This window comes from Podarcis vaucheri (genome assembly GCF_965113315.1).
Source record: "Podarcis vaucheri genome assembly, chromosome: 5".
Lineage (NCBI taxonomy): Eukaryota > Metazoa > Chordata > Lepidosauria > Squamata > Lacertidae > Podarcis > Podarcis vaucheri.
The window spans coordinates 76,739,087-76,752,705 of NC_138763.1; the positions used below are offsets into that span (position 1 = coordinate 76,739,087).

General features: G+C 43.6%; 1 protein-coding gene across 6 annotated transcripts in view; it reads left to right on the forward strand.

The window, feature by feature from the left end:
* The window catches only part of RHOBTB1 (Rho related BTB domain containing 1), a 74,838-nt gene that overhangs the window by 56,261 nt on the left and 4,958 nt on the right, over positions 1–13,619 (forward strand). For all 6 annotated transcript variants that reach the window (XM_082222400.1, XM_082222402.1, XM_082222401.1 and 3 more), the window contains 3 exons: positions 7,004–7,154; positions 7,864–7,952; positions 9,066–9,171. In XM_082222400.1, the coding sequence (XP_082078526.1) occupies positions 7,004–7,154; positions 7,864–7,952; positions 9,066–9,171 (346 nt within the window). The remainder of the gene's footprint in view (positions 1–7,003; positions 7,155–7,863; positions 7,953–9,065; positions 9,172–13,619) is intronic.

Below are 13,619 nucleotides of genomic sequence, written 5' to 3' on the forward strand. Positions count from 1 at the left end.
TCTGGGTTATTTTTGGTATTTGTCCGCAACCCCAGTGTCGTCCGCAACTGGACCTAATGGTCAGGGGTCCCTTTACCTTTATATCGCCTTTCAGTGTGGTTTGCATCATAAAAGAAATTAAAATAATAAAATACAAATTCAACAGTGTAAGTAACAATTCAGTCAAAAAACCAGCAGTGATGGGCTGCCTTCCCAGAGTGATAAGCCCCATCTGCCCCTTGCTTCTCTGTCATCGCAACTGCAAGCTGGAATAACTTGGTCAGTGGAGCATAAGACTCTTAATCTCAGGGTCCCAGGTTCAAGACCCACCCTTGGCAAAAAAAAAATCCCTGCATTGCAGTTGGTTGGATTAGATGACCCTTGTGGTCCCTTCCAGCTCTACAGATTCTATGCTCCTGTGCTACAGAGCAAATGCCGCAGAGCAGTTTTGTGTTAAAATTGCCTTTGGTATGGCACTGGCCAGACCTTAACGAGAATTCTAAATAAAAACCTACTACAGTCTTAAATTATAATTTTTTAAAGCAGATCCTCAAGACACCTCCATTCTTAAAGTGAAGAATACTCATTATCTACACTGCTATGAAGTATCATCTGGAATGCTAAAGTGCTAGTGGCAACATGGAAAGAGACTATCGGTTTTGTGTCGTATTTATGCTTTTAAATAAGAAGGGCAGATCAGCTCATCCCAGGCTGATTAGTTTTTGTTGAAACTCAGATGCTTGGGACAGCTTCCTAATTATTTATCACATTTTAACTATAGCAGCTTTGCTTTCTGCTTGAGTATTGAGGGAGGCATCCACATCAAGGGAAAATGATACCCCTTAGCAATGCCGTGACTTAGCTTTCTTTCTCTTCCTCTTCTTTTTTTTTCTTTTTTGTATTTAATATTCTGGAAGTCTGTGTTCTACTTTAAATTTTTTCTCATTACTTTTAAAACAGCAGTAAGCATAATTCCCTCCCCAGAGGCACGCTCAGCAGGTGGCTCATTAAAAATACATACCTTGATTTTTTAGTAAGCAGCTCTCCTGCAACAAGAACATATATTCATTTTCTACAATCTGCTTCCTAATTATAAACCCTAATAGCTCGTGTTCTTCTTGGTAACCTTAAAATATTAATTGCAAAGACTTGGATTTCTGAAGCACATAAAGCACCGCAACTGAGATCTTTAAGTTCAAAAGTACAAGCGCAGCCATGGAAATGTACGGGGAAGTAGTTGGTTCCAAGATGTGTATTGCACGTAGAGACTGAGGCAATTTGACATAAATATAATGAGCTGCTTCTAATTTATTTATTGTTTTGAAATTCTGCAGGGAGAACAGGTTATTTGCAGCAATAACTCATGCATTCACACTTAGTCCTTGCAACAGACACCGACGAAAATATCTCCAGTTTTCAAATTTAATCCACCGAAATCTAAGCCACTGTGAGAGATGGTGGGTCTTTGCCCTCCCCTAGTGGCAGCTAGAAACCGCGCTTGTCTTTTTAGAACAGTGGATTCCAAACGTTACTATTATTATTTTGCAACTGAGCTTGAATGGATTCTGCATTTATTTAACATCATATTAGCTAAATTTTCCTGGAGGAAAACAAGGTGACGGTTGCTGCACTTTTTGCAATAGTTACTTTCGCTAGCCAAACCCCAAGAACAGCTCCTGCTCAAAATGCCTCTGGAACACCTGTGGGTTGCTGTCATAGGTATATTGTGTGGCTTTGGAGATTTGCTAATATTAGTTTGCCTCCTGTTCAGTGCCTAGCTGTTAGCTCCACTCCCTGTCAAGAAATCCACAAGCTTCCACTTGGCAGCAATTCCTCCAGCGTTTACTTTAAGGTGGCTCTGGGTTTCCCTGAGGCACGCTGAGTATAGTTGCACTTAACTGAGGATGTCCAAAGCGGGAAGGGGAGCTCCACCCTAACTTTTAATGTTCCTAGGACTGGCTCTGGGGTCTCGGCTATACAACTTCAAATGAAACGTTTAACTGTGCTTTAAGTGCAACGGTGAGCCTTATGGAAAATTCAATGTATTTTTAAAAAAAGAATTTTCACAATGGTTTTTCGATGTGTGTAGATTCCACCCAGGTTTGAAGGTGCTCTTGGCAAAGTACCCTGTTTGGACCTCCTTCCATCCATGTGGGTTGGCCCACTTGAGATTCATGGAGAACTTATTTCACACTGTGGCACAGTTGTGGGCTTCTCTTGTCTTGTTTTTAGCTGTAGGTGATGGCAAAGCTTATGAGAGCCATGTTGTTTTTTCCCTGGCACCCATCATCCCGCCCCCACAATCCCCGCTCTGATGTAGTGTCAGTTCACTGTGGGGAAAGCACAATGGTGGCCACTAAAGCGAAATCTTCCAGGGTGAAACCTTTGAAGAGGCAAGTTTCCGTGAGCTGTACTCTGTTGGTGCCGTGACAGGAACCCAAGGTTGCTTCATGCTGACACTAGATTTGCATGTGCCTGTCAAGGACATGAGGCAAAATGGCAACCCATCCCCTTACAGTCAGAATCATGCTGAAGTCTCTGTAGCCTTTACCTTGTTTATTTGACAGTGGAGCTGTATTATATTATTTCTTGGGAGGGCTGTTGCTTCTTTATAGCCGCTTACCTATAAAGGAAGCTGTGTGCATGCATGTACTCAACTCCTCCCTTTTCTTTTCAATTGAAAAAACAACAACAACAAAAAACAGTCAAAGCTTGCAAGTATAGATGTGGAAGAAATTTAACCGAGTTCACATTTAAAGGCAAATCTACCAAATTCACACTTTTGGAAACAATACACAAACCAGGAAACAGCCATCTTTTGAAATTTGCACTTCTCTGAATGTTACAGCGCAATTGTGCAGCCAACTAATGTTTACAAAAAAATGCACTTACTGAGGTAAAATGTGCATAAAAATGCATACATGTGTGAAAAAAATAACATACAAAAATGCATTATATAAGGCAGCATTGTCTTCCAAAAATGTGTCCATTGTACAAAATTGGATATAAAAAATTGTGTACATCAGGAGAAATTTGCACTAAAATGCTGGTGAATGATCGGGCGGAGCTTTTTTAAAAAAAAAACCCACAATCTGATGTGAAGAACTGAACTTAAGCTTGGAAACTGGAAGAAACTGAAACTGACAGATTCCCTACTTGCGAGTCAAGACTTCCTTCTTTGGCAGTATTTGTTTTGGCCATGTAATTCTGGATATGCCTCTCTTCTTGTACAACACTGGAATAGAGAGCAGCAATACATACTGATGAAATGGGAGGATGCTAACGAGAAGTAGTTGGCACAACTCTCACACTGAAATTTGAACAAGGTTGCTTCCTATTCCTCACTGTTTCTTTCTGAGTCTCACAGAGTTTACATGGCGGGTGGGGAAGAGACTGGATGACTCTTCCCTGAAAACTGTTTGCATGCACAAAAAAGGCTGAAGTATAGGGAAAGTATTTGAATATTTTTTAAAAAATATAGCCTTAGGAATTACATTTTTAATTACATTTAGCTGCAAAGGTAAGACAAAATAACCAGAGTTAATCAGGTTTTGCTAGGCCTTTTGGGTTGCAATGAAAGTTTTATCTACTTCCTGAGGATACAATTTGAAATTAATCCTGTGACGAACATAGGGTTTATTCTGACTCTTCAGAAATTTGTGCTCTTTGACATTCAGGGCCATTTAACATGTTATAGAAAAGGTGGAGGCTGGGATTGACCACATCTTGATGATGATGTGTAAAGCCTATTTTCCTGTCAGAAAGTACATAGTAACTGTCCCTCAGCAGTGCAAAATCTTTTGAAGGAAGTTGTTGGTCTTGGTCTTTGTAGCTGAGTCCTTTAACCACACATCAGTAGGACCACTCCCTCTCACATTTGATCATGCCCTCTTTTTTTGAGGAAAACTGTAATAAAGAAAAGTACCTCTGTCCGCTGTGAGGAACAATTGAGGGAATGGGGTAGGTTTAGCCTGGTAAAGAGGAGACTGAGAGATATGATAGCCATCTTCAAATATCTAAAGGGCTGTCACATGGAGGATGGAACAAGCTTGTTTTCTCCTGCTCCAGAGGCTAGGATCCAAACCAAAGGATTCAAATTACAAGGAAGCAGATTCTGACATCAGGAAGAACTTTCTAATGCTCAGAGCTGTTCAACAGTGGAACGCAGTCCCTCATAAGGTGATGGACTCTCCTTCCTTGGTTGTTTTTAAGCAGAGGTTGGATGGCCATCTGTCATGGATGATCTAGTTGAGATTCCTGCATTACCCGCAGTTGGACTGGATGACCCCCAGGGTCCCTTCCAACTCTATAATTCCATGATTCTATGACTTCCCCTCACCAGTCAACAATGTGAACCCAACCAAAGTTTGTAGCAGATACTTGCATGTAGGCCTGACCTATGACACCTGCATCTCTCTGATCTTTTTAAACCCCTACCTACGTCTTCCCTGATGGGCCACATTAAAAAAAAAAATATAGAGAAGCTATGCTTGCACCTGCCTTATGAGATATGCCAGTTGTACAGGAGTCCATCTTTCTGGTATATTTGTGCCACCACGTCTGCTTTTAATTCTGGCTAGAGAGCTCCAAGCCAATTATCCAGCTGGGAGAGCTTTCTCATCACCGTGGGCAAGGGCAACTTGCTTACCTCACAGTTTCACAAAAATGTGTGCATCTGAACCCCAAGTGGCTTAGTTGGCAGGAAGGGGTAGGAGATGGAGCAACAGTCCCTTAAGAATGTCACTAAGTCATTCCAAAATACAATTCCAAATGGAACAAACGTTTTTTTAAAAAAATCAGTAATGGCAGGATATAAGGGAGAAAGGAAGACTGGGAAGGTGTGTCAAAGAAAACAACAACAACAGTGCTGATTAACCAGTGCAAGCACTTCTCATTAATGGGTAGGAGGTCCCTGTGAGCTGTAAGGGATACCCAGGTATCTCGTGAATGGTGCCTTTGGGTGGTCAAGGAGGATGGCAGATATTCAGGGGTACCATGTTGCCTATTTGTCAAGTTCAGCCACGAGGAGCAGCTGGATAGGCTTGATCAGTTGGGACAGACCCACATATTATCTTTAAACAACAACAACAACAAAGCACTCTTTTTAAAGCCCCAAACATATATTTCAGAGCATGTGCTGCACCACCTTTCTGTAATTTAATGAGACCTGTTACAGATAGGTAGCCGTGTTGGTCTGCCATAGTCAAAATAAAAAAAATTCCTTCCAGTAGCACCTTAAAGACCAACTAAGTTAGTTCTTGGTATGAGCTTTTGTGTGCATGCACACGAAAAGGTATCTGAAGAAGTGTGCATGCACACGAAAGCTCATACCAAGAACTAACTTAGTTGGTCTTTAAGGTGCTACTGGAAGGAATTTTTTTTATTTTAATGAGACCTGTTGGAGTTCTGTGAGGAATTTAATGAATGAATTAGAGAGTGCTCTGAGGCTTCCTTTCTTTCTGTAGGGGCAGGTCATCCCAGTGTGCTTCAATGTTGTGCTATAGTAGGATGACTCAGTTTGTCCTGGTGGAGAGGGGCATGACAACACTCTGCTTTTTAAAAGAGATCTCCAGATGCACTTATGCACGGCTGGTGTTCTGGCCATTCTTTCTTCCAGACCGGGAGCGAAGTGTGTCTCCAAGTTTAATTCAGAAAAATTGATGTGTCTCAAGTATCAGAAGTTTGGAAAACACTGTTATATTTATACCATTGGGGGAGTAGGTTGGTCTCTTTCTGCATTACTGCCAAAGGGCTCTCATCCCATAGCCATAATCACTTTTTATTTGGGAAAGAAAGTTGTTGGAAGCGCTAAGGGAGTGTTTGTAGCAGCAAACACGGAGTTACTGAAAGCAATTGTCCTAGGAAAGGTAATACTGCTAGGTGCTGAAAAATAATCAGCAGCCCAGAGAGCATCTCTGAATTATTTTTAGCTGCTCGGTGTTTATATTAAGAACAAGAATGAGCTAATGCAGAGGCAAAGTCCAAAAATGACAATGTGAAGTGCCCTTGACATTGTGTATATTGTGCCTATTATTTTTCTTCACCTGATATATGTAGGTTTTCTCCCCCTTCAGGCGTTTGGCTCATGATGGATGTACATTCATCCTTGCATGTGCGTGCATGTGTACATGCACAAACACATGTGCATGATCAAGCTGAAGTTAAGCACTTTTAAGTTCTTTGATTTTGTTGGGGAAGATTTTGTTGTCCATGGCTTAACCTGCAGCTCTCTGTGGAGAGCCTTCATCCTAAGGGGTCAATCTATGCCAACTTGGTCCTTTACAAAACATTAGCAAAACAACCGCCCGGAATGGAAACCGGTGCACAAATAGTTCAGTATCTAATTTGAACTACCCCATCTGCAAGGACATTCCCACTTGATACATTGCTGTGCAAAACAGATGGTGATGACCTGCTGAAAATAAAATGTCCGCTGTTCTTTTTTAGTTTAACAACACAGAAGCTGAGCAGTGCTTTTATTTGGTTAGCTATGAGGGGGTTCATTTGTTTTACTATGAGGGCCTCTTACAGATCTCCAAGTGTCCCTACTTTCCAGAGACAGTCCCAGATATAGAAGCCATCTTGGTTTCAGATTTGACCCTGGGAAGTCACATTTTTCCTTAGGACATCCTTATTTTCATTGGAGAAATGTCGAAGGGTATGGAGTTATGTGACCCCCTTGAGCTAAGGAGATAAGTAACCATACAACCTCTAGAAGACCTCTGAAGGCAGCCCTGCATAGGGATTTTGTTATGTTTAATGTTTTTTATGTTTTTATATAAGTTGGAAGCTGCCCAGAGTGGTTGGGCAGCCCAGTCAGATGAGTGGGGTATAAATAATAAAATTATTTTGCAACGAGATGTTCTTATTTTCAACCTCTTTCTCTGGTTTTATAAAAGCATTTCAGAGTTGCATTTGGGGGGAAATAGCAACAGCCATATGGACCAAGTGTTTTATCCTTGAGTAGATCTTCTCCCAGCTCTGAGCGTTTTAAAAATACCTTCCCCCCCCACCCCTCCCTCAGGTTGTTCTTCCCAATATAAACAAGACTTCCATGCAAGCAGTTCTGGATTATCTGTACACCAAGCAGCTATCATCCAGTCAGGAGTTGGATATGCTTGAATTAATTGCACTGGCAAACAGATTTTGCCTCCCACACTTGGTTGCGCTTGCAGGTAAGGTTTCTCTCTCTTTACAGGTGTCGCCTTCAGCTTCCTGCCAATGATGTTGAAATTGTCAGCTGTTGTTTTTTTCCACGATCTTTGGGCAAAAACAGACACACAGTGTTTCTTCCTAAAATCAAACTGCAGTACATATTTTCAGTTAGAAAAACAGAATTGCTTCCTCCACTCTTTTTCTGTGCTGAGTTAATTTAGCCCACATTCTTGTGTATGCTTAAGCAACAAAACACAAATAAGTGTCTGCAATTCATAATGCCCATTAGCCAACTTGATTACTCTTAATTGAAAGAGCATGAACACTAAAGTTTCCATTGCAAATTCCTGTTTTAAGGGTCTAATAATGGAGCTTGGGCAATTTTAAATTAATCCAGTTCAAGCAAGTATTGCATAAAAGAGCAGTCCAAGTTACTTTTACTGCTCTAATCTGATGGTTAATTATTTTGTTAGTGATATGATGATAGTTAATTCCAATAATTGCTTATTTCCTCCCCCCCCCCCGCCCTCCAATTGTTTCAAAGAGAAGTGGCTGGAAGCAAGATTGTTCCATGACTTTAAAAAAAGAAATCTATGTCAGCCCAAATAGTAGTGTTGTTTTTCCTTGGGCAGTCTTGCAATGGATGAAAGGCAGTTGAAACAGGGGCTGGAGGGAGCTAGATTTATTCTGCACAGTAAACTGGTTTGTGTTTCTCTTCAACCCCAACAGAGCAGCATGCTGTGCAGGAGCTTACCAAAACATCAGTGAGTGGTGTTAGCATAGATGGAGATGTGCTGTACGATTTGGAAATAGCCCAGGTTCGTATAATATATTATCTGTGGTCACATGGGGGGAAGGGAGGAACTCCCTGATGGTGAATGTATAATGCTTGGAAGGTTGCTGTTTCCCAAGGATCAAAAGAATATTTCAATTTTTAGAAAGCCTCTGTGATGATAACCATGGTTACTGGGAATTGATACCTTCCCACCAGCCTGCTATTTCTTTAGAAAAGTCAGTACATCATCTTAGGAGACACATGTTCCCAAACCTGTGTTTGCTGAGATAATGCAGGGGTGGGGCATCCATAGGAGAGAATGAGAGTGGTGCTTAACTCTTTCCCTGCCCACTGATTCACCCCTACAAATGCACACTCATGCATTTCCCTCCCTCCCAAAAGTTGGTCTTAATTCTGATCTTGGGAGACCAGCAAACACTGGATAAATACCATGGGGTTCCTGGCGGTCTGCTGCCTCAATACTTTATTTACATTGACAAGCTGGGATCATAAGAATCTGCCTTAACACTGAGTCATAGTATCATAGAATTGTGGAGTTGGAAGGCGCTGCATCACACCATTTATTCATGTTAAGATTATGGTCTAATCTTAAGACCCCAGGATCCTTTTCACAGGTGCTGCTGTCAAGCCTGATGTCCCACGTTCTATATTTGTGCATCTGATTGTTCCCACCTAAGTGTAGAACCTTACAGTCTACAATCAGGTCATTGGTACATCTAGCTCAGTAAGGCCTACTCTGACTGGCAGTGACCAGGATTTCAGACCAGGGTCTCTCCCAGTCTTACCTGAAGAGGCCTGAGACATTTTGCATTCAAGGCAGATGTTCTGTCCCTCAGCTTCAGCCCTTCCCCAGCAGCTTTTTCAATTAATTTCTGATTGTGAATCCATCTGCAACCCTGACTCAAAGTAGTTAGCTCTGCTCTGGGTCCCAGATTTTTTGGGGGGTGCTGTTGCACTTTTGGTTTTCAGCCCTGCTGGTTCCATAGTACTGTATCTGTGGCTTTGTCAGTTTTTGTCACGTGCCACTGTGATGTCTCAATCCCTGAGTAATTCTCCCTTGCCTTTAACTTCAGAATTGTTCCACATACTGACTGTTAACTCTACAGAATATAAATTCGGTTCTCTTCTTTTCCAGTTCCACAACGCTAACCAGCTGGCGGCTTGGTGCTTGCACTATATCTGCACCAACTACAACAGTGTTTGTTCCAAATTCCGAAAGGAAATCAAAACTAAATCTCCTGGTAAGGCTGTTTAGCAAGCTTTCTCCGCCTTTTCTTCCAACCTTTGTACATCTGCCTTCTCTCTATTCTAAAGCTGGGGAGGGGGGGCTACAAATCAAGTAAATTTACATACTCATACATGCATTTTTGCATTATTTGATTTGGCTCCCAAGACCCAGGTTTTCATTGAGCTTTTGGCAAGGTTTGAGTTGGCAGAGAACAATGGTAAGGGAAGGGAGTCTCTATGGTGTTGCTATCTAACTATCCAGACACAGGACACCTTGAAATCTTCCAGTGCAGTGGGAAGCAGCAGGAGCAACTTCAGCACCTCATGCCCATTCATTTTCATCCTCTCCCCCCACACCTTTAACATGAAATCCTTCTCACCACAATAGGTGAGATAGGGACCAAGCATAAAGGCAACAGGTAGAAGAAGCTGCATCTACCATATCTCTCCCTGCATCAGGAGCCATGCCCAGAGTTCTGTTAACCTTTATTAGGTATGCTGCTGCCGTGTGTGATCCTTTGGTTTTAAGATAATCTCGGCCTGGCTGAATTGACCAAGGTTTGAATTCAAGTTGGAAGGTTGCAAAAAGTGAATGGCAGCAGGAAGTGAATCGGAGGTGAAGTTTGTCAGAGATGGTATAGAGGTTTAAGAAAGGGCAGACAAGCATACCGTATTTTTCGCTCCATAGGACGCTCCTGACCAAAAGACGCACCAAGTTTTTAGAGCAGGAAAACAAGTAACATCACAAGTATTGATTGCAGAATGAAGATCTTTAACTGTTTGGCTAGTCTCTTTGTTTTGCCTAACAAATTCTTCATTCTCTTTTGTTTTACTAGCGTTTTCAATTTTTCCCTCAGCCAGTTCTGATTTTATTGCACTTAACTGTTCAGAAAGTTCTGAAAGCTTTCTGCCTCCACTGTTCACACCTTTGGTTTGTAAATCTTTCAGTAATTTCCCTGTCTTGCATTTCATACTCTTTGCATTTGATCTGACATTTCAGAATATTAATCTGCTCAGAATACACATTTGTATTTGAAATAATAACAGAAATTTCTTTGTCTTTCTCACTAAAACCTCTCTGAGGTTGTCAAATTCTCTTCCATGCCTCTGGAGGTCTTGAATTAGTTGAGACCTCTCTTCTAAATGACTTGTGTTTAATCTATTAAGTCCTTCATTTGTCTGCTCAAGATCCTGTTACATTAATTCTATAGCAGCATCCTGTTTCATGCTCTTTTCTTTTATTTTCCTCTGTTAATGCAGTAATAACTGCTTACTGTTCTGTACACTCTTCTCCATAAACACTGCACTTCTTCTGGACATCTTCCCTCTCCAAAACCTGACATGAGGGAGTGACTTTGCAATGTTCAGTCCTGCATTTCTTCAACCGGGGGGGGGGGGGTTGTCATCTACAACCTTCAGCCAGTTGTCTATATAGGGGATCTGGTCAGGATGTCCCCCCCTGGTCTATGCCATAGTCTCCGCTGAATCCTTTCTTGAAGTTGTTTAACATGCATTGAAGGATGATTACTGGACCTTTCAAGCCTCCCCCTCTCATTTTCAGTATGGCCCTGTACAGCGTCCCCACACCAAACACTCACACATTCATTTCGCAACTTTTCTCGCCCAGGTGCGGTCGCCCGACTGGGAAACGGAGTACTTGTTGCTACGACCCCAGGGGAATGCCCCGGGGTAACACACATACATGCACAAAATGCCTCTCTCGCCAGACGTTGTACCATACACTAACCACCCTGTGCCCCCCCTTTCTCTCCTTCCTAATACTAAAGCGTGGGTGGTTCTCAGGGGTCAACCCTTCTCCTTAATGCCACTATCCACGCTGGAGATTTGATCAGAACCTCCCTTCTCCTTAATTAAAAGGAGGATTTCCTATCCCCTCAGGGCTTGTTGCCATGTACTCACCCCAGCCGGCTGTTCTCTGCCCTGTCCTCCCAACCTCTGCTCTTCAAATCCGTTGTCCTCTGTCCCAGGATACAGCAAGAGGGTCAAGTTGCCTTCTGTCCCCCTCCGAAGAAAAGGTTCGGTGTGCACCTGGAAGCCAGGAGGTCCGTTGACCCTCCGCCGTCACTGCCCAGAGGGCAAGGGAGCTGCCTCCTGGTCTCTGAGGACACTTAAAGTCCTTCCGATCCGAGTCACGGCACCAGAAATGAAAGGGACTTCAGAAATACAGACCAGGAATGAAAAATCAGGCAGCAAAGTTTCTTAAAGAAAAAGTTTTTTTTATTTGGATTTTTGTCAGACAAAAAGCAAATAGGGTGCATTCAGGAAAATGAAGAATGCCCGCCCCTCCTTGGGGGTAGCTAACTCATATACCTTCTTGCAAAGCACAGTTCAGCCCCTTGGCACCCCTTTAGCCAATGATTGACAATTTCCTATGGTCATTGATGCATATTCATTAAAGCTCAACCAATTAATAAATTGGTGTGTCCTTTCGGTTCCAAGTTGCCTATTCCACTAGGTGGCGCTACTGGCTTATAACCTATTTACCAGTTCCTGGAACTGGGCTTGAGCAGGTGTTTACTGGAAGCGCATCCTGTGGTTTTGACAGTTTCTCTAAGTGGTTAGCTATGTCCTGTTTGTCAGGGGTCGTTTCTCAGAAATGGCTTAACCTCAGGTGCAAGCTACCCTAACCGCATCCTTGCAAGCTAGCTGCCTCTACAAAAGGTGGCAAAGTGGTAAACAGGAGAAAGAGAAATGTGCTTTTAGCTTTTTAGATGGCTCTATAATATGGCTTCAGAGGTTCTTAGCCTGGCTTTAGAGGTCCTTAGCCTGGCTCTCCATTGGTCATCCTGACCTTCAGCCCTGCAGTTATAGCTGTGCAGTTTAAACTGTTCCTGAGCCAGATACCTGCTCAGTTTTAGCTGAAATTACTATTACTGGTTTGTGGAGATGCTTTGCATGTATTTATGACTATTTCCCCAAAACTGCTACTTGAAGAAATCCCCAAACTTACTATTTTTAAACTTCAAATGGAGCTCAGAATCCAGTTAGGCAATCCTTTGCAGTTGAATTAGGAGGCACTGAGAGACAGCAATTTGCTGCTCCCCACCCCCATGAGCAGCCCAGGAACACACAGCCTTCCCTCTGCTTGCAAACCTTGTCGGGACTTCAGGGGAAAGCAACGTCTGCAGGCAGAGCAGTGTAGCTCCCCACCCCCACCCCCCAAAAGTACCCCAGCAGCACACAATCTTCCGTCTGCTTGCAAACCTTGTCGGGACTTCAGGGGAAAGCAAAGTCTGCAGGCAGAGCAGTGTAGCTCCCCACCCCACCCCCAAAAAGTACCCCAGCAGCACACAATCTTCCGTCTGCTTGCAAACCTTGTCGGGACTTCAGGGGAAAGCAAAGTCTGCAGGCAGAGCAGTGTAGCTCCCCACCCCACCCCCAAAAAGTACCCCAGCAGCACACAATCTTCCGTCTGCTTGCAAACCTTGTCGGGACTTCAGGGGAAAGCAACGTCTGCAGGCAGAGCAGTGTAGCTCCCCACCCCACCCCCAAAAAGTACCCCAGCAGACACAATCTTCCGTCTGCTTGCAAACCTTGTCGGGACTTCAGGGGAAAGCAAAGTCTGCAGGCAGAGCAGTGTAGCTCCCCACCCCACCCCCAAAAAGTACCCCAGCAGCACACAATCTTCCGTCTGCTTGCAAACCTTGTCGGGACTTCAGGGGAAAGCAAAGTCTGCAGGCAGAGCAGTGTAGCTCCCCACCCCACCCCCAAAAAGTACCCCAGCAGCACACAATCTTCCCTCTGCTTGCAAACCTTGCAAACCTTGTCCGGGCTTCAGGGGAAAGCAAAGGCTGCCGGCAGAGCCGCGTGGCTCCTCCCCCCACCCCCAAAGAGCAGCCCGGGAGCGCACAGCCTTCCCGCTGCTTGTAAACATTGCCGGGGCTTCAGGGGAAAGCGGAGGTTGCCGGCAGAGCACCGTGGCTCCTCCCCCCACCCCCAAAGAGCAGCCCAGGGGCACAAGACAACAGCGATTTGGCTCCAGGGAACACACATTCGCTCCATAAGACGCACAGACTTTTCCCCTTACTTTTTAGGAGGGAAAAAGTGCATCCTATGGAGCGAAAAATACGGTATATTAATTTGGGGGGGGGTGTTTACAATTAGTTAAACTGTGGCCTGAAATCCCAAATGTTTGTTACTTGATGGTCTTTGTGGCTTTCACAAAAGACATTATGGATACGGCTTCAGAAGACAACCCTACTTCTCAGGGGTCAGCAAACTTTTTCAGCAGGGAGCCGGTCCACTGTCTCTCAGACCTTGTGAGGGTTTTTTTTTTGGGGGGGGGAATGAACGAATTCCTATGCCCCACAAATAACCCAGAGATGCATTTTAAATAAAAGCACACATTCTACTCATGTAAAAACACGCTGATTCTCGGACCGCCCGTGGGCCGGATTTAGAAGGTGATTGGGCTGTATCTGGCCCCAGGGCCTTAGTTTGC